Genomic DNA, 25901 nt, shown 5'->3' on the forward strand with positions numbered 1-25901 from the left:
CTGGGTGTGTTTACTTAAAGGACAACCGACGTCTCCGGACAAGTTGTGTCCATAGTTTGTAAAATGGCTTCAAATGACTTTTACTAAGTGTATTTTCCAAAGATTCCACCGCATATAGCTCTATTTTACGTTTTAAGACTCGTGCTGAATATTCCGGAAGTCTTGTTTTTGAGTTGGGGACGAGTCCGTACGTGACATCACTGAAGGAACCCCCCTGACCGAAAAAAAGGACACATTGTAGCAGTCCTTCCATCACGTCAATGCTTGTTTGGTCTGAAAACCTTGTGTTGCACCAGAAAGAGCCAAAAGAGGGCGTCCAAGCCACCCCCCAAAGTTGCCTCACAATGGCACGGAATAAATTCCTTAATCGATTGCAAACATGTTTGCTTTCCTCTTCAGAGCTATTTGAATCATATTCATAACTGGATGTGTCACAAGAAAGCATATTCTCCAAATCTGAAGCCATTGTTTTGATTCTCCAGCAATGCAAGACATATTGGTGTGATGTCACGAACTGGGGGCGGGACTTTCTGAAAATGCCCAAATTCGCAGCTCCATTTTTTGCAGCTTTTGGACACTTTAAGTCATTTTTATTGGTGGTTTGCATTTGAATAAAAATATCATACTGCGTGTTTTGGGTATTTTAGATGCTATAAAACGTTTTTCTGATGTCAGTTAGGAAACAAAAAAGTGACGTTGGTTGTCTTTTAAGGACTCTTAGGCTGGTTTACAAAATGTCGTTAACAACAATTTAGAAAAAATGTCTGCAGGTTAAAAATTTAAACTTGATTCATATTCACTTGTGTGTTTGCTGATGTGACTTGCTACCCTTTGGTGTTTCTTCCAGCACTGACTCATTCTTATGATTTTTTTTTTCTATTCTTGATTTTTCTTTTTTAATGGAAATTGTGTGTTAACACAAGACACCCAGAGGTGTGAGCCATGCTGCCACTCTCCTCTGAAGTGTCTCATAGATGTAAAAAGAAAAAAGAAAAAAATCCCATTAGTCCCTTCCATTTCTGTCTTTGCGCATTTGTCCAATCAATAGTGGAGAGCCAACACCTCTTTGACAAAGCCACACCAGCAGGAAATCAGCAAACGAGAGAACAAAAGCCACGGTCAACTTTTTTTTGGTTATCGCCTCTCTTTGCTATCAGCTTTGCAGGTGACACCCTGATGTGCTCGTGGTGTGCTAGTGGAAAATAAACACTAAACACCCCATAATATCAAAAAACTGCAATCATTGCCGGTTGATGGAAGTCAACCGGCATTGTTGCATTCCAATGTTACTTTCCACTGTTTTCTACAATACATCATAACATTTTACGTGCAGTTTCTTACGCCCTGACCAAAGTCATTCCTTTCCAAAGCCCATTTGTTATAATTATAAATTAATCAGGTAATACACAAGGCTGCCGGCATCTCTTATTTATGCCATTTCTCTACCTATATTTCAATGACAGATTAGCTTGTTGAGCCAAGCTCTGTTTATTTATTGATTCTTGTTCCACTGCAGGGCCTCTATTGCGTCATTTATTCAAATGCATTTCAGAAACTTGCCAGAAAGACACGCGAGGCCTCACAGGCATAGGTCAACAACTTATAAATAAATAAATAAATAAATAAATAAATAAATAATCATTTAGTTTGTGCGACGAGCTAGCTATCGCACAGTGCACCTTGATTAAGACGGCATGGTCATCACTGCTGCTGTCAGCATCAAATTCCGAATGATTGTTTTTTGCACACGGCATCCATGAACAAAAAAGGCTCTTGAGAAGGTCAGCTATAATAAGAGCTCAAGATGTTGCTTTGATAGCACACCAAGAACGACAGTCGACGGGTGGGACGCGAAACTTCAACTGATCAAAAGCATTTCACAAGTTGAAAAATATTGATCTGGGATGTGAAGGGAGAATCCTCTCATGTGCACTGTCACACCGAAAAAGCAGGTCAATAAGTTTCTTTTTTTTCTGGAGTTTCTTTTTTGACACATCTAGTTACCCAGTAGAATGGTTAGTTAGGAAACAAACATTTTTCATCAGGAATCGATAAAAGGACCACGACTGTGGAAATTTACATTCCAATGTGGTAGATGATGACGCCATTTGCACATTTGTTGTTTCGTCAAGTGTTACCGCAAGCGTTGCCACAGTTTCCTTGAAGTTACTTTACTGATTACAAGACTTGAAAAGTACAGAATTTTCCAGGGTATAAGGCGCACCAGAGTATAAGGCGCACCCTCAATGAATAGTGTATTTTCAAACTTGTTACATATAGGGCGCACCGGACTGTAAGGCGCATCTTTAATGAATGAGAAAAAGTTTTAAAAATATAATATGTAAATATATAAACATTTTCAAATATAACGCACACCACATTATAAGGCGCTACAGTAGAGGCGGAGGTTACTTCAACTGGGGGAAATGGAGTCGGTGGCTGCTGACAATAGTTGCCAGACCTGTTGTGGCTCAATATTACTTCACATACAAGGTGCACACGGTCATCTTTTGCAGAAAATGAAGTATTTTGGGTGTGACTTATATGCCGGAAAATAAGGTCAATTGGTTCAGTAATTGTTTACAAAAAGTAGCTGTAATTATTCTTGGTGGAGTAAAAGGGGGAGTGGCACTTAAAATAAGTGGATACTTGTTTTTATATATATATATATATATATATATATATATATATATATATATAGTAAACTCTCGTTATATCGATATTCTCGCGAGTCCAAAAAAATATCGATATAACCGGGACTATTGATATATCCGACCCTGCGCGCATGTAATTTTCTCCTTGCGTTCATAGAAATAGTATCCTAATAAGCGGTACTATCGATATAATCGATATCGATATAACGAGATTTTACTGTGTGTGTATATATATATATATATATATATATATATATATATATATATATATATATATATATATATATATATATATACTTTTAAAATATTTATAGATGTCACCTAACACTTGTGATTTTAAGTCACCCACCCTGACTGCCTGTTATCATAGAAAACTGCATCTTTGTGTGTCCATTGCGGTTCCTCTGGAGTGCTCAGTTACAAATAAAAGTCAGGAAAGATCCAGTGAAAATCTCACACTGGTTCGGTGCCTATAAATCATATTGTATCTTTTTTACGGTTTTGCAAAAGTCAACGGTGAATCGGCCACAAGGATGAGTGCATTTATTTATAGTTTGTGGGAGTGGCTATGTCTCCCGGGAGTTTCTGGAAATTGCCCAGATGCATTCTGAGCTTTCATGCAGGTCGCGGTCCAAGCCTGGTGAGGATTACCTGCCGCTTTTTTTATGTTCTTCTCCCCTCCTGCAGAATACGTGAACCATGGTTGTGTCTCATAAGTCCTTCAGTTGAACTGAGTGTGTGATCATTTGTCTGGCATCCAGCCTATTTTGGTAGTTCCGATGCACCCTGTGAATAGTGTGGGCCCAAAATCCTACCTGACAACACTGTACAAATGACTCACATTTGTTCATCATTTGTTAGGATACAGTGATGCTTTTGTCACTGGTGGGAATTAAGGCCAGTTACAGATTTGCATTCGAGATACCTGATAACTGCATAAAAATGAGGTAAGAATTATCCTGTACGCTGCATTTTTTAATTCCGGAAACTTCTGAACAAAACCGTCATCTGTGGAGCTAAGTTTTCCATTTCATTTCCTTCCTCTCAAAGTTCTCTAAGCCAGGCACCAGTTCTAATAATGGGAATTCCATCAACACATTGCCAGACGCACTGAGACTTTGAGGTAGAGCGCCGGGGCTTAATTTGCACATGGGCTCAATGGGACATCACTTTGTCATTGTGCATGTCAACTGGCAGATTCATGGATACTTTATATCTGGCCTCATCTGAATATTTGTATTCTCTATGTGTGAACTATAATTCAGAATAGAGTTAACCCTGTGCAGTTGCTTGTGTGTCTCAATAGAGTAATTATACAAATTGTTGCTTCTTGATGACATCAAAAAATCTGAACCGTTCCCGCAGCTAAGACATGTAAAATAAATGGCGGTCCATAAAGATACATCTGTGTAAGCTCTCAGTCGTACAGGAGTGGTCCATCGATGAGAAGGTTTATTCAGCCGTCATCTGTACAAAAGTGAAGGTTTCGGACGTTTCGCCTCCTATCCAAGAGGCTTCGTCAGCGAACTAAAGTAATTATTAGAAATCTGCCTTAATACTACGTATTTTCAATTTCGGGAAAAATTTTATAAACAAATTCATGGTTGTGCTATGGGCTCACCAGTTTCACCCATAGTGGCTAATCTTTACATGGAAGAGATGGAGAAGCAGGCCCTCACATCCTTCCCAGGGACAAAACCTAGACACTGGTTTAGATATGTGGACGATACTTTTGTCATAATTAAGAAACACGAAATTCAATCCTTCACAGATCACCTCAACTCTGTAGACTTCAACATTAAATTTACTCGTGAGGACATTCAAGAGAACCAACTAGCCTTCTTGGATTGTAAAGTAATTATAAAAGAAGACAGAGCGCTAAAAACAGAAGTCTTTAGGAAGGCTACGCACACTGACCAATACTTACTTTTTGACTCTAACCACCCTTTACAACATAAACTAGGAGTTATCAGAACCCTCCAGCATAGGGCTAAACTAATACCAACTAGCACTGAAGGTAGAGAAAATGAGTCTAAACATATCAGGAGAGCACTCACTAACTGTGGGTACCCTCAGTGGTCATTCAACAAATGTCAGAAAGAAAGAATAGGGAATGAAACCAATAATTCTCAAGATACAAAAAGGAGAGGAGTAGCAGTACCGTACATTGCAGGAGTTTCTGAAAAATTACAGAGTCCTTTGGCAACATAAAATTCCTACTTATTTCAAACCGATAAACACGTTAAGGCAAAAATTAGTGCATCCAAAAGATAGGCTACCAAATGAAAACCAAAGTAATGTAGTTTATTCCATACATTGTAAGAATGAAAATTGTAAAGAGCAGTACATTGGGGAGACTCAACAAATTCTCAAAAAAAGACTTTATCAACATCGCAGGGATAATATAAGTGGACCTCAATCGGCAGTACATTTGCACCTAAAAGCTAGCAACCACTCATTTGATGACAATGAGGTTAAAATCTTAGCGAAAGAACATAGATGGTTTGAAAGGGGGGTAAAAGAAGCGATTCTTATAAAACAACAAAATCCTTCATTAAACCGGTCTGGTGGGGTGAGGTTCAATTTGGATCGTTCATACAATAGCCTGCTTAGGCAAAACAGGTTAGGCAACTTTCGTAATGCTGATGAGGGTCGTTATGCTGATGAGGTGATACCGGTGGGAGTAATAGGCCAGTCGTTAGTCAGGAATGTAGGAACAATCAGTGGGGCCACAGGGAGGGGTCTTCTGCCCCCCCAACCTGAGAGTAGGGACCTATCATAGCGGTGTCCGGCGCCACCATGTCTGGACATTAGGGATATATAAATGGGGCCGATACGACCAGTCAAACTTTAGTTCGCTGACGAAGCCTCTTGGATAGGAGGCGAAACGTCCGAAACCTTCACTTTTGTACAGATGACGGCTGAAGAAACCTTCTCATCGATGGTCCATAAAGATGTTTGCTTGCTGTTGTGAAGCTGAATGAAAATTGAGAAAACAAACATCAGCCCGCTCTGAATTGTCTTGCCGGCTAAAGCTTCAGTCAAAATGGCAATGAAAGTGACCTTTGAATACTCGCATGCGACGAGACAGAAAGGGTAGTCACCTGACTATGTCCTTCTTTCTCGACACGCGATATCATACCTATCATACCACATAATTTTTCAGACAACCTTGAATATTTATACACCTTTTAAAAATATTTTAATCATTATGATTATGATTTCATTATTGATTCTGTTTAACTCATTCACTGCCAGACGATGTGTAAAAATGTGTCCACTACAGTGCCAGGGTTTTTATCATTTTCATTCAAATTCAGGAATGGCACTCAATATCATGCTTTTAAATTCCCGAATACATTTGGGAATGGCGGTAATTGAGTTAATGCTTCTTTTCTTCGTCAAGACTGTTTTCACCAACAGGTGGCGATATAGGGCTCCTCCACCTATTGGTCATTATTAGATTATTGCTTTAAAATAACTCTTGGCTCGATCACTCAGTGTCAGGTCATTGATTTCTCGTTCTGTTATGGTTCTGCTTCTATTTCTTTTACTGGTATTTATTAGATTCAGCAATTGGTTTGTTTGATACTTGTTTTTCTTCTTAAGTAAAAGGTCTAGTACTACTTAGATGTTTTTGGCCAGAGGTGGCGTTTGTAATCCTGACAATGGGTTCTCAGTTACCACAATAAATAAACAAAATTGCCATTTGTAGAAGTCAATCAGGATTACACCTCAGGACACACCGTATTCCCCACCAAAGAAGCGCAAATATGATTAGGCGGTATGAGATGACTTAATTCCCAGCGAGTGGCATTGAATTTAAGGCAGCGCGCCTGCAACGTGCTTACAAATGTTCACTCAATATGCATTGTTGGCACACCCACAGGGATGTGTTTCTATAGAGACCAAACGACATACATCTTTCTCACCTCCATAAGTATGTAAATTATGCACATCCACATGTAATGTACAAACGAGGCAAATTGATTCGATTCACGCGTGTCTTTGTAATTAAATGTGTGCTCGGATTTGTGAAATCAGCCTAACTTGCCAACAAAGAGCTGACTTAATTTACAGAGTGGCTTTGTAAATCAGGCCATATAGGATATTTGTTGTGCCTGAGTAGGCACTCAGTCGTACAGGCGTGGTCCATCGATGAAACGATTTCTTCAGCCGTCATCTGTATTTCTTTAAAAATGTCGGACATCCTCATCCGAAGCGCTTGGTCACTAACTAAACTAAAGTTTAGTGTAACTCTATCCTTAATGGATAGAGATGGTGGTGCCAGACCTCCGCTCTGATAGGTGTCTGGCCAAAGTTGGGGGAGCAGTAGACAACACTGTCCATTAGGGATATATATAGGGCCAGAGTTACCAGCACAACTTTAGTTCGCTAACACAGCTTGTCCGATGAGGAGCAAAACATCGCACGCCTTCAAAGAAGTACGGATGATGGCTGAAGAAACCTTTTCATCGATATTTGTTGTGGAATTCATTAAAGATCATATGTTATAATCTCGAGGCGGAAAGAAAAAAAAATGTGCATTGATTACACTTTTTGAGCATCATGCTTGAACTACAGCAATATGTCAACTAAAATATTTACAGAAAATAGACGATGTATGGCAAGTACTAAAGCAGATTCAAATTAGCATGAGGTGGATGTGTGTTCGCAAATATATTGAAGAAAATTCAGAAAAGTTTGATGAATTTTCCAAATTAAGTAACGGTGCAACTTTTGACACAACGCTTTATTGAGTCCTGCAGGGAAGCGAACGAAGCCGGTGTCCTGTTGGTAACCATTTAAACTTTGTAAACAAACCATGTGAAGGGCCTCAAACAGGGCGGCCTGCTCGCCTGCGTGTCAGATGTTCACAAAACAGTCAACGAAGATCTAACAGCTTTTGTTTTCTTTGCTTTGCTTCTGAATGTCATTAGCTGTTGTGTTTGGAAAAACTTGTGGGAGTTGTGTCTCCGCTAGGGTGAAGCACATTGAATTGCCTCTTGAATGAAATGTGTTGTATCTCAACAAAGCTGCCTCACCTCCCCTATTATGTAAATAACACGCAACATGTACATGGGAGCACTAGAGAGCGGATCAGGTCAAATATTGGACTCAAAGGTTGGAGAAAAGTGATCTTAGACACTCCTTATTGACCCTTAAAGGTGCATTTAATCAAGTTTCTGCTCCTACAAGGTGAAGAAGTATTGATCTTTGGACACGGCGTGCGTGTTGAATGGGTTGTAATGAAAGCAGCAGTGAGGGCTGAGACTGTGTATTGTATCAAAGCTTTATCTGCGGATTTCTATTAAGTCCATTGTTTGGTACAAAAGGCTAATTAAAGAGCCAGAAACCATGTTTTATTGCCATGGTCGTTTTTTTATGTTTGTTACATCTCTGCTTGTTGATAAGCAGACTGCTACACTGCACACGTTTTGCTGAAAGGAAACACATGAACTATTTTTTTTGTTTCCCTTCTACCAAACCCAAACTTGCTAATTGCTAATCTGAGTGTACCTTGCTATTCACTGCCATTCCCAAATTTATTTGGGAATTGAAAAGCATGACGTGGAGCGCCATTCCCAAATTTGTTCGGGTTTTGTTTTTTCTTCCGGGGGGACGGGTGTTCAAGCTCGGTCAGGCAGTGTTTTCCTCTCCCACAAGGGGGCAGCATTTACCTTTTGAGCGGCCGCCCCCATTTTCAATGCAGATTACTCTCCAACCAAATAAGATCGAAATAAACATTTTCTTTCTGATGAAAGAAGAGAGTCTAAGGTTTCTAATTCTGCATTGAATGTTTATGTAGTTCTATAAAACTGAATATTCTATGGGTCCTGCAATTTGAGTGAAAAAGACAAAAACCCTGGCACTGGAGTGGACATATTTTTGCACATTGTCTGGCAGTGAATGAGTTAAGGCGTTTTTCGCCCGAAAAAACAAACGACCATGTATAGTAAGGCGCTTTTTAGCCGAAAAAAAAAAAAAAAAAATGAACACATATAGTAAGCCGTTTTTTTTGCCGAAAAGGATGAAAAAAATACCATGTACTGTATGGGATAGTAAGGATTTTTTTTTTTTTTTTTGCTGACAAAAACTACCAAGGCGTTTTTAGGCCGAAAAAAAGGTCATGTACAGTATTAATTATCCTTTTTGTGATTATTTTAATGGATGCTCTTTCTGTACTGAACACCTTGATGCTGTCGCCTCGGAGGAATACCAGATGCTGGACTAATCCAGCTAATTGTTACGAGCACGGAAGCACCGGCGGTAAATGGGATGCTAAATTTGTGAATAAAGTCGGAGGAAGCTGGAGAAATTGTGCATTGGATGCCTTTAGATGTCAATTATTTTGAGGATAGCATCAGCCAGATGTCTTGTCTGACAATGCAATCCGTCAACAGTGTGACATGAAAATTGGAGTGCCATCTTGAGAACATACATTTGTTGATAAAAGATGCTCTGTTTAGTATGTCTTTTTATGTGATTGTTTAATGTTGTCTGGCATTGAAATTAAAGCAAAACGCTCTTCTGAAAAGTCACATGAGGTTACTTTTTTTTTTAACACAGTGCAGTCAAATTCACTTGCTGCCGGTGATAAATGATGCTGGCTAATCTTGACCTTGGCACACTTGGTATTGTCTCATCGTTAAGCGCGATGGCTAGCGACTTTTAAGATCAACAATATGGCACTGCCTTTGACATGCCTGAAGAACGGAATAAAAAAAAAATAATATTGGAAGTTTGTGCTTTTCCCTGTAGATATTTTGGTAGAAAAAATAATTAAAATCAAAGTTTTACGAATAAGATAAATGAATAATTCTGCTGCCAAAAATTACAGCCATTAAACATTGTGCCGCTGCTGCTGCTGCTACTGCAATAACAGATTGGCTCCAAAACAATACATGTTGCCCTTGGCGAAGCAATCACACAAATTACCTCTTCAAATGAGAAAATGCTGTCACTCGATGTTTACGTGTGACAATGTGGCCACTGTTGTGTTTGAGGTCGCTAAAAGCGCACAGAGAACATATTGAACGCCGGACGTAATGCTTCTTAAAACAACACACAGCACAGCAGCTATGAAAATTACAGTGGCTGCATCACCCTCCTGACAGGAGCTATAAATATTTAACATATTTCCACCCTCTGTTTGGTGTGACTAAAATTAGTTTGTATCTTTGCTTGAGTTTTTTGTCTTCTTCTGAGGTTACGGCAATTCCACGGAAAGTTCTAAAATTTATGACACCTTTGTAAATTTAGGACTGTTTAAACAATGATCATGTTTCTTCAAACAGGTTGGCAGAAAAAAATGCAACTATAAAAAAGTGCACAATAGAGGGTTAATATATCAGATTTGCTTTTAAGCCACTCCTAATTGTTGTGAAGTAGAAATCACTGAACCACTTTGAGTCAACTGTCGGAGTGAAATATGTATTTTGTTTATATTTTTGGCAATTTGTATTGTATACCCACATGATTCATTATTGTAAAAGTCTTAACACATCCCGCTTTAATCAGTTTCATGTCCATTTATTGGGGTCAGTTAGGCCATTTTGGGAATACTACAAACTAAACAATTTAGAGAGCACTTAGCACAATTTAGAGAAACAACTACCGCTGTGCACCGAGTGTTGTTCGTGGAGTATAAACAATTAAAAAACAATGAATAAAAAAATTATATATCACACATATGATAGAACACACAAAACCCCAAAAACTAAAAATCAAAAGCAAAACAATTAAAAAAAATGTTTTAAGACTGGTTTCAAAGATGGTCAGAAAGAAATGTAATCCCAACCATGTTTCCTTAAAATAGAACCCAACAGATACAGTGAGATAAGCAGAAGCTCTAGAGGTGAACCCTGTGGAACATCACATGACAGCAGGGTATGTGACAGGTTAAAAAGGAGAGCGCAACAGGTACAGTAGTTTGTGACACAAAGCATCCAAGGCTAACTCAAAAGGTGCTAACCACTAACTAACCACCTGGGGCCACAGGCAGTGGTCCTCTGCTCCCCCCAACCTGAGAGTAGGGACCCATCATAGCTGTGTCCGGCGCCGCCATGTCTGGACATTAGGGATATATAAATAGGGCCGATGCGACCAGTAAGACTTTAGTTCGCTAACGAAGCCTCTTGGATAGGAGGCGAAACGTCCGACACCTTCAAAAAAGTACAGATGACGGTTGAGGAAACCTTCTCATCGATGTACCACTCCTGTACGACAGAGCTTACACAGACGTAACCACTAAATAGGACCTCAACCACTCTTGGGGGCTTTATATCAATGCCCACCAGGTGCTGTCAAGGAGTCAATTGAATACTGTGATCCATTGTATAAAATGTTGCAGTCTCAATCCAAAAGACACACATACTCTCCAGTGCCATTTGCCAGGAGGTCGTCAGTAAAAAGAAGACCATAAACAAGAACCATTCGCAAGAAGCAATGAGTCAGTCAAAACTTGAAATTTTCAAGTCAAACGTAGCAGTGGTGTACGTTAATACTACTCCGTTTGACACCAAAGGTATCCTTTATTGCAGCAAACACCATGCTAAGTGGTTCCGACGGGACATTCATATGAATGTTAAAGTCACCCCAAAGAGGAAGTATATTATCGGCGCAAGACACCAAGTCAGCCAAAAATTCAGAAAATTATTTTTAAAAGACCGGAATATGGGCCAGGTGTGACAGTAAATAAAATGATCGTATAACAAGAACTTAAAATACTTACAAGGTGCTATAAGAATGAGATCCAGGTTTGAGAGCAGATTCAGCGATAAAGCCTACACAGCCAGGCATTCTTTTTACGAGGATGTGCAACACGTGAATTTAACACGTGAATTTATATTATTTTTTGAAAAGCATTATCCTCGCCAGCGGCACAGCTACGTTGTCACACACAGACATGAACGATCAGAACGAAAGCCAGTTTACAGGTGCCCATTTCACAGTGATGATCGTCCCATAAGTGCAAGTCCGCTTGCAGTTCCTCATAAACGTGCTTACCACGCTTCAATCTCCATGTACTCCAGCTAGTCTATATCTGCTTCCACAATGTCAAAAACTGAGCAACTCTACCACACCAACTTTCAAAGGAATGAGAGAAGCCGCTTGCATCGGCCCAGGAAACTCGTCAGCTCCGTTTAGGCGTCCAACGACAGAAACACCCACACATAATCACTGTTATCATCAAATTTGCAAATGAGCATAACATGTGGTGTAGTTGCACATCCAAGATGATAACTCCAAGATGGCGGTGCTGTTGAACAGCCTGCCGGTGGATGTATGTATGGCTTGAGTAGCCAGTGATGAGAAGAAAGGAGCATCAGCGCAGAGCATGGATGCATATGTGGGACTGTCGCGGCTTGGAAATGAAGTGGATTTACATGACACTATCTCTTCTCGTCAATAGATGCTACAGCTTCGTTTTTGCTTTCGACATTTAGCTTGTAGTAGACGTGCACATTCCACCATGACGTCCCTGATCCACTGGTGAAAAGGACGCTATGAACCTCTCCTCCATCTAGAACTGCTTCATCCAACAAAGAGGGTGCAGAAAGATTGAATGAATGTCTGTGTCTTTGTGTTGTCATATTATTTGTTATTTGGTGTTTTTGTTCACCAACAGTTGTGAGGTGTGCTGTCGGTGTGACGGAGGGATTCAAGGTGGAGGTGGGACTCCACCATGGGTCAACTCTGAGCCCCTTCTTTTTCGCTATGGTGATGGACAGGCTGACAGATGATTTTAGATAAGAATCTTCTTGAACGAATGATGTTTGCAGCTGACATTGTGATCTGTAGCAAGAGCAGGGATCAGGTGGGGGAGAAACTAGAGACGTGGAGGTATGCCATGGAAAGGAGAGGAATAAATATCAGCCGCAGCAAAACGGAGTATATGTGTGTGAATGAGAGGGACCCACATGCAAGAGTGATGCTACAGAGAGAAGAGATAAAGAAGGTGGAGGATTTTAAGTACTTGGGGTATACTGACCAGGGCAATGGAGAGTGTGGAAAAGAGTTGAAGAAGCGTGTCCAGGCAGGCTGGAACAGGTGGAGAAAAATGTCAGGTGTGATGTGTGATAGAAATGTTTCAGCTTGTATGAAAGGAAAGGTCTAGCAAACGGTGGTGAGACCCGCCATGATGTTTGGAAAGGAGACAGTGCCACTGAAAAAAGACAGGAAGCAGAGCTGGAAGTAGCAGAGATGAAGATGTTGAGGTTTTCTTTGGGAGTGACCAGCTTGGATCGGATCACGAATGAGTACATTAGAGGGACAACCCATATTAGAGGCTTTGGAGAGAAAGTCAGAGAGGTCAGATTGAGATGGTTTGGACATGTCCAGAGGAGAGAGAGTGACTATATCGGGATAAGGATGCTGAGCCTCAAACTGCACAAAATTGTTTTAGATTGAGGACACTGATTCGTTGTGGCGACCCCTGAAGGGAAAAGCCGAAAGGAAAATAAGTTTTTTGTTCTTTTGACTTCAAGATGCAGTGAGACTGGCTGTCTTTCCAGCAGCTTCTATATGGTGTTTTTCTCCTTCTTTCTTTCATTTCCTCACTTTGCTGCTGTGAGATGTAAATTTCTCCACTACGAGACTAATAAACGCTAATCCAATCCAATCTCATCCAATAAAGATACACACGAGATGTTCAGACCGACAGACAACTGAAGCATGTCATTACAACTCTCCTCTTTCTTTTTACTTGGAATCACTTTTAACTACCTACAATCCATTGTCCATGAAAATTAAAGCAACCCTACTTAAAGCATTGTAAATAGTGTTGGGACAAAGTCACTACCATTTAACGTTCTTATCTGACAATGAGAAATGCCACGAGCATTGCGCCATGCGGACTAACAACAGCGGATGTGATAAAGATCTCTTCCCTTCCATTTGTAACGTTGTTCGATTTAATGTTGTAATAAAACAATCGCAACGTATATAGGTTGCCCCCCTAACCCTTACTTCCCATATCAATAATCTCTGAAGAGTCTGCTTTCGGAAAAAAAGTCATTTTATGAGACCTGCCTCTATCTACCTCCTGCTCCAAAAACTCATGAAATCCAACAGACGATGACCTTCACTCAAATTCTAAACCTGAACACTAATGCTAACCTGACTATATGACTTCTTTTTTTTGGGCTCATGAAGTGCTTTGATTTATGTCCCCTTGTTTGCTATTGCGATGAGCGCGCGCCCTACATGTGGCCATAAACAAGCGCAACTAAGCATCCGACAAGCTCGCCAGCAGCTCTGCGGGGCAGCGTTGAGACAGAGCGTTCATTTACTGCATTCCTTGGGGAACCTTGGGTATATCTGGACTCATCGTCTTGACTACGATAATTCAATCGTCACTGAAGGAGGATTTACGGACAGAAACGACAGACCATCTGTGTCATTCATACATAAATGAAAGTATAATGTCAATTCTCACGAGAGTTTTCTGTGAAGCGAGCGTGTTTCCATGAAAGGATTTGTCGACAGTTTCAGCGACAGTGCAGGTGCATGCGGGGCCGACAGCGCCACTCGTTGGTCGCCAATCATGACAGTATGAGATTTTCAAAAAGTTATGGCCGGAAGTCAAAACTCTGCAAATTAAACTAAACAAAGCTTTTTGAAACACAACAATATTAAATCTCAAATTGATGATGGCGTTGTGCTAAAGGACCGCAATAGTAGCTAACTACTTGCCATCTATCCCTCACCGGGATGGTGGGACTGTGTTGTCAAGGTCTACTATTGACAAGCCACCAAACCATTAACAATTTCTAGAAGGAGGCTCGTCCTTGCACCACCTGTCTCGTATTCGTCAACTGAGAGTGTCTGCAATGTGTCTCTGTATGTGTATGCGTGTGTCTGTGTCTCTCTGTGTGGCTGTGTGTCATGATCCACAGCAGCTGCCCTCCAGCAAAATAACAAGAGCGCTCTTTGTGTAAATTGGAATACAATCAAATCTGGGAGCCAAAGCCTATTATTTTTTTTCCTGCTTGCCGACAATATTTGTTCCAAATCACGTTCACCAATTCGATTAGCATAAATCATTTTCTCTGAATTTAAATGCTGTTTGTTCTTAAAAATGACAATCAGGGCGAGGAGGCTTGTGATAAAATTGCTTTTATTAAATGAATGGCCGCTGTATCTCACTGGGATTTCATGGCATGTTTGCCAAAAGCAAGACGGCGCGGATCGAGTCGCTGCCGAGCACAAATGTTACACAAATATCGGTCGGTCCACTGTGACGGGAATTGGTAGAAGTTTCTCGATTTAAAGTTCATCCCGAGAGAATATGCTTCACGAAGGAGGTGTAGTTGATGCACCCGTTGCCGTCCTCCTGTCCAGCCATGAGTCTGTCCACTTCATCCTCAGTCATCCTCTCTCCGAGCGTTGCCAGGACATGACGGAGCTCAGCGCCCATGATAGTGCCGTTGCCTTCCTTGTCGAAGACTCTGAGGCCTTCTACGAAGTCTTCGAAGTTACCTTGGTCTTTGGCGCGAGAAATGTGTTGCAGCATTGGCAGAAAGGTCTCAAAGTCCAACATTTTGCTGGTCATCTCCTCTGGCCGCGGCTTCCCGAGCACCCTGAGCACATCGGCGTTTGTGGGATTCTGGCCCAGCGCTCGCATCACATCCCCGCACTGGGCGTACGTGATCTTCATCTCACCCTTCGATGTTCGGTCGAACAAGGTGAAGGCCTCCTTGAACTCATCAATCTCTTCGGCGGTGAACTCGAGGGTGATGCTCTTGGGATCGAAGGGGGGTTCCTTGGGATGCTCCGGTAGCATCTCAGGAGTCGCTGCCATCTTCGAAGCCAGTGAGACCTTGGGCTCTGGCTTTTTGGGGTCTGGTTTTTTCGGTTCAATCTTCTTGGGTGCCATGTTTTGCAGGGGCCGAGAGGTTGGCTGAGAAACGAGAACGTCTGATTCGGACCTGCGAGGGTCTGCAGAGCACAGAGGCCCAACCCTCCTCGCTCCTTTTATACGAGACCTATCCAGGAGAACTGAAGCACAATTTTCTCCAGTGTACTATAAAAGGAAGAAACCCAAAATAGATCTCTATAGCAAGTGATGTCAACATAAAGTATTGTTCTCAGCTGTTGTCATCTGGCCGGCGGTGCTATCTGCTGTCATTAGCCAGGGTCCAGTTGCATTAAGCCAAAAATGTTCTGTCTCTCTCTGACGGACAAAAGGGATCAGAGAACGGATAATATATCAAGCCACTCGGGGAGAGTGACTAAAATAGCTCTTCTCGGCAGCGGTTAAAAGTGGGAATCTGTACATTCTGTGGGCACACCTTTTTATTCTGTTTTTTTTTTTTTAAACTTCCGTGGCTGGTCACATCCCTTCTCAATTTAGCATCCGACTCATTCACCATAATAACCAACTGTTCATATCCACATTGAGTGACATGATCTGTACATTATTTTAGACTAAATATTATTTTCGAAGTAACATTTTCCGCACTATAAGGCTCAACTATAAGCCTTAATTTTCATCAAAAGATGACCATGCGCCTAATAATACTGCGCACCTTTTATGTGAAGTATCATTGAGCTGCAACAGTTGTCAGAACGGTGATTTGTAGTTTCCTAATAAAGTTTTACTGATCTAGAAATAAAAAAACTTACAGTATCCGGCATACAAAGCGCACCCAAAAGCCTTCATTTTCCTCAAAAGATGACCCTGCGTCTTATATGCTGGTGCGCCTTACATGTGAATTAAAATTGAGCCACAACATGTCTCAGAACTACTGTCAGCAGCCACTGACTCCATTTCCCCCTATAGAACAAGTCGTGCGTAACCATATCCTCTACTGTCACGTCCTATGTGGTATGCCTTATATTTGGAAAGCTTTTGTATATTTATATATTATAAAAACATTTTTCATTCATTGCCTTATAGTGCAGTGCGCCTTATATATGGAAACAGTTTGAAGATATACCATTCAGTGGGGGTCCACCTTACACACCGGAAAATACATAATTAGTCCAACAATGGGAAATTTGTCATCTCCAGTAGGAACATTCAGTCGAAAAGAGAAAAGAAAATCAGTATCATATGCAACAAAATAAATGTCTCAGAAAAACAACTGTACATCGTACACAAGTCAGTATAAAATATAAAATCTAGGTACAGTATGTGCATATATGCAATGGCAAATATGCTCCATAAGGTGGCTGTGGTGAATCCAGATTTTCACGTGTGTTTCGTCTGCAACTGTTTATCTGACTGTTTTGTTGACATTCCCATTAGCACAGTACCGTCTAATGCAGCGGTCGTGAACCTATGGCTCGCGAGACGTATATGGCTCTTTTGATGATTGCATATGGCTCGCCGATAAAACTAAATACGGTAAAGTCTCGTTATATCGATATTCAAGGGAGTCCGAAAAAATATCGATATAACCGGGACTATCGGTATATCCGACCCTGTTTGTATGTAATTTTATCCGTGCGTGCATAGAAATAGTATCGATATAACTGGGACTATCGATATATCCGATATCGATATAACGAGACTTTACTGTACATATTCTCGCTTTTTCGCTGTTCATTTTCTGTTGTGGTTGCAGTTGGCGGAAAGCGCAATTTTGATTGGATGATACTGACCTAGGTTAGCGGAAAGCACAATTTTGATTGGATAATACTGGCCGTCATGTTGAAACAGGTAAATGCCCTTTTAAATAAACCGAGGAGTAAAAAAAATGGCGAGTCCACTTCAACTAGAATGCACCGGACGATTCACCTTTGTGGAGATAAAAGGTTCTGATTCTAATTTGCACTGAGAAAATACAATCGATGAAACAGTCGAATATCAGTGGCATTTTAACAAGCCCCATGCTAACGTTAGCATCAATATAAATCTGTGAGAGACAGCCTGAAGCTAGCGTGCAAGCTAATGAGCAGTATGCAGGCTAGCGAGCAATAACTGTGTATGGACCTGGCAAGATGACTTTCATTCTGATCGTTTGGATGGATTTTTACCAATCACGAGGAACTGGATGTTGTTGAAAAGTGGCCGCACGTGCGTGCGTGTTTGCATGCCTGTTTGCGAGCGTGCCTCTCACTGAAAAACATTTCTAAATATTTTACTTTTATTGCTGTCTTAGTCAAAAAGATTCCCGACCCCTGGTCTAATGGATTCATAACGTAACCCCAGCCTCTACTGTAGTCATGTGGTGTGCCTTGTGTACGGAAAATATTTTAAAATATGCCATTCATTAAAGGTGCGCCTGATAATCCAGTGTGCCTTATAGTGCAAAAAATAAGGTAAAAGTTTGTCCAATGCCCCCAAAAAAATTCTCATTTTTAATACATTTGGAGTGTCAGTGGAGAGAAAAGTGCCACTCAAGAGGCTGCCACATCAGCGCAGAGTGCCGTTGCGGCTTGGAATTGAAGTGGATTTACATGGGACAGGCATTGTGAGACATTGTTCGTCAGTGGATGCTCCAGCTTCATGTTGTCATGAGCGAGTTGACAGCGGGGCGGAGCCTCCGCTCCCGCCGTTCGCCAGCTGCTGTCAATTCCCTCATTACTGACTGCGGGACATTTAAACCCGACGCTGGCACTTACCCAGCGTCGGAAGATACGTCGCCTCACGCTTTGCCAGTACCTTGAATGTTTATTCAGTACCTAGTTGCTTCGCCCGAGGATATCATTCTAGCCACGATCGCAGGTATTGTGTTGCCTCGCGTCGTAGGCTGTTTTTGCACCCTCGTGTGCCTTTTCATTTTGTTAGTTAGTGTGGTTGGGTGGATTGCCGCCGCTCGCCCACTAACGTTGTTTGTTTCGTCATTATTTCTGTTAATAAATCGGTTGCCTGCACTTACGCCTCTGTCCTGTTTGGCGATCCACCACCTATCCCCAACGTTCCCGCTCGTCAGCTGCAACTGTCGCCGCCGGAACGTGACACATGTTTGCTTTCAACATCTAGCTTTCACCATGACATCCCTGATCGACTGGTGAAAAGGACCCTTTTATTCTACACTTTTTCATCTAGAACTGCTTTATACAACAAAGAGGGTGCAGAAAGTGCTTAAGAATGAATGACTGTCTGTGTCTTTTGTGTTATCACATTTTTTGTTATTGTGTTTTTTATTCTTGTTTTGACTTCAAGATGGTGCCTCGAGAGTGGCTGCCTTTACAGCAGCTCCTGTATTTTGATTTGATACTTTTTCCTTTCTCCTTTTCATAACTTTACTGCTGTGAAATGTAAATTATCCACTGTGAGACAAATAAAGGCTCTTCCAATCCAATCCAATAATGCAAAGTCGAAGTTCAAAAATAAAGCTCGAAATTTTAGAAAGAAAATAAATAAACAAAATCAAGTTTTTATTCCTGCTCCCTGACACCGCGGGATTGTCCGCAGAACCCCTCGGTTCCAATCAACACCTTGTTCAACAAAAACAATGAAGGCCTCTTTTGTCAACAAACCTCCAACCGTGAATAAAACTTTGCTGCATGGTTCGCCACCTTTCTGCTCAGTTATCTTGCGGTTTTGACATCTGAAAATAGATCACCGCAGTCTAATGGCGACATGAGATGCCACTTACTTCAGCGCTAGAAGCAAGTCGTCCACTAAATAACATTTCTGTCACACGAGCACAGCTCATCCAGCGATGTGGTCACATCGACTGATGAACACCATCGTCGACCCTGCTGGAGGAAACCCAAGATTTGTCCTCGAGTGGGCTGTGTATGCTCCCGCTACATCAGTTGCCCGGCAACAGCCTTGGTCTCATGACGTATGCCCAGCCTGATGCGGTGATTTGTGGCGGACCTGCAAATGCGACATTTATGTCAACAGGCAGTGCGGGGGGCTATGTAATGTATGTAATGTAGCCACAAGGGGGCACAAGCCAGTGTCTTATTGTACCGGTCCCAAGCCCGGATAAATACAGGGGTTGTGTCAGGAAGGGCATCCGACGTAAACATTTTTGCCAAAACAAATGTGCAAAACTAGAGATGAGGAGATATGCCCTGGAAAGGAGAGGAATGAAGATCAGTCACAGCAAGACGGAATATATGTGTGTGAATGAAAGGGATCCAAGTGCAAGAGGGATGCTACAGGGAGAAGAGATAAAGAAGGTGGAGGATTTTAAGTACTTGGGGTCAACTGTCCAAAGCAATGGAGAGTGTGGAAAAGAGGTGAAGAAGTGTGTCCAGGCAGGCTGGAACGGCTGGAGAAAAATGTCAGGTGCGATATGTGATAGAAGGGTTTCAGCCAGGATGAAAGGAAAGGTGTAGAAAACGGTGGTGAGACCAGCCATGATGCTTGCACTGGAGACAGTGCCACTGAAGAAAAGACAGGAAGCAGAGCTGGAGGTAGCAGAGCTGAAGATGTTGATGTTTTCTTTGGGAGTGACCAGCTTGGATAGGATCAGGAATGAGTACATTAGAGGGACAACTCATATTAGAGGCTTTGGAGAGAAAGCGAGAGAGACAAGACTGAGATGGTTTGGACATGTCCAGAGGAGAGAGAGTGACTATATCGGGAGAAGGATGCTGAGCCTTGAACTGCCAGGCAGGAGACCGAGAGGAAGACTGAATAGGAGGTTTATGGATGTGGTCAAAGAGGACATGAAGGTAGCTGGTGTGAGAGAAGAGGATGCACAAAACCGGGATGTATGGATGACATTGATTCGCTGTGGCGACCCCTGAGGGGAAAAGCCGAAAGGAAAAGAAGAGGAGGAGGCAGTGCGGGGGGCGGGGGGCTGTGACTTCTTTCTTTTTAGTGACAAGCATATTTCAGAGGATCACAAGTGGCCAATGACACTTTCAGAGCCTTCCAGAAATATCAGAATATGTTATTTGAAGAGTGAGCGCTAATTAAACGAGGCTGCCCGAGGCTGTTCTATTCCTCTTTGGCATGATTGTGTGCAGGTCAACAAATGCTACGTTTTCATCACCATAGAATCCAATCGCAACGTTTGGATGTGTTTTGGGAACTATCGTCCATATAGATTAGCGCTTGGGGAATTTTATCGTGGTCTAGCGACCATTGGTGAGTGTTCTGCAACATTATTCATGTTTAAAAAGACAACCGGATGCATTTCTTGCAGACACAATCGAAGCAAGTACATTTGAGAATGCTTGAGGTAAAATGTGTGCTTCGCCTCAAAGACCAACGCTCCTAACGGCAAAGTGCGATGATCCAGCAATCACTTTATTTTTTAATTTTTTTTTGGAGGCATCAAAAATTTTGTTGAAGACTTCTTATAGATGTACAACATATTTCTTCATGCAAGTGTTACTTTGCAGACTGGATTATACACGCATTCAAGTGCAGATGCAAAAGTTTCGAGTCCGAATTTTTCTCGGGTAGAAAAGGCCCTGCGAAGACATGTTTGGTCCACTTTCTCAGGGATTAAGTGTCTGAATTAAAAATAAATAAATAAATACTGGCTTTCCAGCGGGGAAAATCACCTCATAAGCTGCAAGGAAAACATCTTCTAAGCCTTTGTGCTGCTGTGATAAACAGGTAAAAGCCATTCGGAGACACGCGCCAAAACAGCATCACACGCGCATCAGAAAAAGACTGGTCTGACTGAACGAGAGGATTGGACCACCAAGCCAAGTACTCCAAAGAGAATTGAGGAGTATGAATAGCCTGGAAACTTCTCTAATCACCCTGTCAGAATTCCAAGTCAAGCTCGAGAGAAATGGGCCTGGGTGTTCATTCCTAGCCGGGGAGATGAAGCAATTGTGCTCTGTGATCTCCACGCTATTGTCTGACTGGCAACCGGCAAGAAGTGATGCCAAAAGAAAAAAAGGGGGGGGGGGGGGGGGTTGATGTTGCGCAAAAAAGACTTGATTTTGCCAAGCGGTCACCATGTACATTTGCTTTTGTGTCCCAACAACGATGGAAAAAAATAAAACAGAATTAAAGAAACATTAACACTGATGCCTTTTGTTTGAGAAGAGCAATGTTCACGGCGACATATTGTCATGAGTAACTTTGCATTTTATTAGGTTATTACAGGGGTCAGGAACCTATGGCTCGCGAGCCATATATGGCTCTTTTGATGATTGCATATGGCTCGCCGATAAAACTAAATACATATTGTGGTTTTTCTTCGCCGATCATTTCCCGTTGGGGCTGCAATTGGCGGAAAGCGCAATTTTGATTGGATGACACTGACCTAGAATGGCCGAAAGCGCCATTTTGATTGGATGATAGTGGCCGTCATGTTGAAACCGGAAAACGCCCCTTTAAATGAGCCCAACTAGTGCACTTCAGCGTGAATGCACCGGAGCATTAGAGGAGAGAAAATGTTCTGATTGTAATTTGCAATGAAACAATACCATCGATGAAACAGTCGAATGTCAGTGACATTTTAACAAGCCCAATGTTATCGTTAGCATGAACATACTTCTGCGAGAAATAGATTGCAGATAGCAAGTGTGGAAGCTTATTAGCCGTGTGCAGGCTAGCTAGCAGTAACTTCGCCTCTGGACCGGCGAATTGAATTTCATTCCGATCGTTTTCCTGGATTTTTACCAATCACGAGGAATGGAAAACCATTCATGCTAACGGTGAGTACTATCACAAAGTTATTTTAAATAATACATTCTGATATTTTGTTGAAAAGTGGCCGCACGTGCGTGTGTGTGTGTGTGTGTGTGTGTGTGTGTGTGTGTGTGTGTGTGTGTGTGTGTGTGTGTGTGCGCACGCGAGCGTTTGTATGTGCGCGCGTGCGTGCGTGTGGCTCTCACTGAAAAACATTTCTAAATATTTTACTTTTATGGCTCTCTTAGTCAAAAAGGTTCCCGACCCCTGGGTTATTACTACCATCGATCAGGGGAACACTGCAGGTATCCCGCGAGAACCACAAAAATGTCTGACCAGTGAAAGGTCATTTTTGTTTTTAGTTCTGACATTCTGCTCCTAAATTTTTATGTTTCACTATTTTAAAAACCTGCTTTGGGACGATGGCCGAAAATGAGCATTTATACTAAATCCGGCCCATTGACCCTATTTATTCTTGGGTTGATTAACTCATTCACTGCCATTCACGAATTTATTCGGGAATTGTAAGTATGACGCAGAGCACCATTCCCAAATGTGTTCAAGTTTTTTTTTCATGCTTGGGTGCCGAAAACCCGATGAAAATGGCCTCTAGCAATGTTTTTTTCTTTTTCACAAGGGGGCAGCATTTCCATTTTTATTCCATGTTTGTTTCCATGTTTTCCAGCTTTAGCAGCTGTTAAAGCGCAACAGTATATGAATCAATATGTATGTGTTGCATTGTATTTTGTACAACCGCCCCCATTTCAAGCCCAGATAACTCCAGACCCATATAATTTAAGAATTAACTCTTTGTTGTTGATGAAAGGAGAGAGTCTATGGTTCTATCACTTTCTTGATTGTTTATTTAGTCCTATAAACAAATATTTTGTGAGTCTTGGAATACAAGTGACAATGACAAAAACCCTGGCACTGGGTTTTTCCACGTCTGGCAGTGAATGAGTTAATGTGCACTGAGCCAATGAAAGAAATAAATGACTTTTCGGAAATGTGGATCATGGACATCATGGTGAAACGTGCACATCTGCTACAAGCTACATGTTGAAAACAAACATAAAGCTGTAGCATCCATTAACGAAAAAAATAGTATCTCACATCTCCTGTCCACACACTAGACTATAAGGTGCACATTCAATGAATGAAAAAGGTTTTCCAAATATAAGGCACACTCACACTATACACACAGGACTTGTTTGACAGGGGGAAATGTAGTTGTGGCTGCTGACAGTAGCTGCGTGACCTGTTGTGGCTAAATATGACTTCACATATAAGGTGCGCCGGCGTATAAGGCGCACGGGCATATATAGCGGAAAATACAGTACAATTTCCAGAAGCATATTTTTGGTTTGTATTGAATTTTGTCTTTTGATTATTTACATTTCTGTTATTTTATTTATTTATCTTTTATGCCTCAATTCACGGGAGAATGTCAGATAGCTTTTGACTGGTATTTGGACATTTAACACCACTGTAAAAAAAAAAAGAAGAAAGAAATGGAATCTTCTTGACGGCACCATAGCCATATGCACCATAGCCATGAGCTTTGTACTCTTATTTTAGAAGGTTACCTAAAGTTGGACTACTTCCATATTCATCAGTGAAATACAACCGCTGTCTATGTAGCCAACCCGCGTAGGCTCGGACGAACCGTTAGGCCGCCAGCAGTCATTCTTGGTGTTATCTGCCGGATTAAAGTCTGGCCCTCTTTATGCCTCGTTGCACCGATATAAACAAACATTCACACGAAGATACACACAAAACATACTCTCATCCAGCCATGCGCGCTGTGGAAGGCAGCCACTCACTGGAGTCCAAGGGGAATGGCAGACATCAGTTGGCGCTTCAGTGGTGGGATTTGAAGGCCCCACCTCGCCCTCAAATACTGGATGCCTCAGAATAGCATTGAACGCAGCCAGCACAGCTATACAAAGTGCAAATAAAAACTAAAAAAGCCACTTCTGACAGTTCCACTGGATTGGCAGGAAAGTATTTTCACACTGTGCTGCCCTTAGTGGCGAACACGCTCCAATATACACCTCCATACCCTATCCAGAATCACACAGAGGAAGTGGATTATGAAATGCCTTGTTGATGGCTTTTCCTTTTTGTTCTAGTAAAAATGTGTAGTTTTCTTACAAATGATCACAAAAGATAAATTCATAATGCAACAGTGGACACATGCAGGGTTTGAATATGAAGAGAACCACAAACAAATAAAGGAAGTAAAATTCATCCATTCATTTTTTTAAATCTGCAGACCCCCATAAGGACTGAGAAGTGTGATGGAGCCTGTCGATGCAGTATTTGTGCATAGGCGGGGGACACCTAATTGCAGGGTACACAAGAAAAATCATTTGCTCTGAAAAGTCATATCTCTGGACAATTTAGGGCTTCCGTTAACTTATGGTATGTTTTTTTTAGAATGAGGGAGGAAACCTCAGTACCCAGAGAAAACTCACATGGACAAGGCGTCAAGATGCAAATTCCACACAGAAAGGCATGAACCAGAATGTCAAAGACAGGTGAACATTTATTTTGATGTGTTTTTTCCCCATGACATTGATTATATAGGGCAAAACATATAGTGTGACTGAATAGTTGACAACAGTAGGGAAATATTTTGTATTTGGAGGTTAACAGCGTGCCACACTGTATCGCAAAGCTACCTGAACGATTACAAAAAGAGCTAGTTTACACTGATGCTCCCCAACATGAATGAGCATTCCGTTTTTCAGTCGTTCCTTCATTGCAGGTTTCCGCAAGACAAGCGAAGGGCTTACCCATTAGTTTTGCGAACCACATGACCTCCCAGGTAAACAGAAAGGGGAGATATTAATCTTAAATTAAGGTCAAACACACACACACCTCACTCTTCAATTACACTGTCCAAGGACTTTGAGCTAGTTTGAGATTGACAGATCAGAGAAGACTAGATTAAGATGGGAAAAATGATTATCAAGATGACAGATGCCAAACAACCTGGCTCGACTTGATAAACATTGAAAGTATTTTTTTTCCACGCGTGTGTGCGCATGTGTGTGTTTTGCCAACTATATGACTGGCATGCAATAAATGCACATTTTTTGTTTACCATGAGAAAGAACAGGTCCTGTCAAGAAACACTTTCATGGTATATCAATGATGGGGAGGGTGGTGCAAAGGTGATATAAATTAGACAATTAATTTTTGTAAAGATCAATATATTTGACACAAACAAATACCGTATTTCCCAGTGTATTAGGCATACCAAAAAGCCTTGATTTTCTTCAAAAGATGACCCTGTGCCTACAAATGGTCTGGCAACAACTATCAGCAGCCATCGACTCCACCCCCACATAGAGGAAGTAGTGCATAGCCCCAGCCTCTACTGTAGCACCTTATAATGTGATGTGTTTTATATGTGGGAAACCTTTATAAATGTATATATTATATTTGGATTTTTTTTTTTTCATTCATTGAAGGTGCACCTTATATGCAGGACTCCATTTCTCCCTGTAGAAGAAGTCGTGCATAAGCCCGGCCTCTACTGTAGTGCCTTATAATGTGGTGTGCCTTATGTTTGGACATTTCTTTCTTCATATATTACATTTGGAAAACTATTTTACATTCATTGAAGGTGTGCCTTATAGTCCGGTGCGTCTTAATTATGGAAAACGTTTGAAAATACACCATTCTTTGGGGGTGCACCTTTTACAAAAAAAATATGGTACCCTTCCACC

General features: G+C 41.5%; 2 protein-coding genes across 3 annotated transcripts in view; both read right to left on the reverse strand.

Annotated features, from left to right (window-relative positions):
- Positions 1 to 25901, reverse strand: part of astn2 (astrotactin 2) — a 287375-nt gene that overhangs the window by 226458 nt on the left and 35016 nt on the right. The gene's annotated exons all lie outside the window — the stretch shown is intronic.
- Positions 14759 to 15613, reverse strand: LOC148884444 (myosin light chain, embryonic). The gene has a single exon (XM_089020726.1). It carries the CDS (start codon positions 15532 to 15534, stop codon positions 14932 to 14934), a length of 603 nt encoding a protein of 200 aa, XP_088876852.1. The 5' UTR covers positions 15535 to 15613; the 3' UTR covers positions 14759 to 14931.

This window comes from Hippocampus bargibanti, linkage group LG18 (genome assembly GCF_051943395.1).
Source record: "Hippocampus bargibanti isolate YZ-2025 linkage group LG18, ASM5194339v1, whole genome shotgun sequence".
Taxonomy (NCBI): domain Eukaryota; kingdom Metazoa; phylum Chordata; class Actinopteri; order Syngnathiformes; family Syngnathidae; genus Hippocampus; species Hippocampus bargibanti.

Bases quoted from the DNA above. Each gene is read 5' to 3' on its own strand.
- LOC148884444 (XM_089020726.1), bottom strand. From the start codon at position 15,534: ATGGCACCCAAGAAGATTGAACCGAAAAAACCAGACCCCAAAAAGCCA.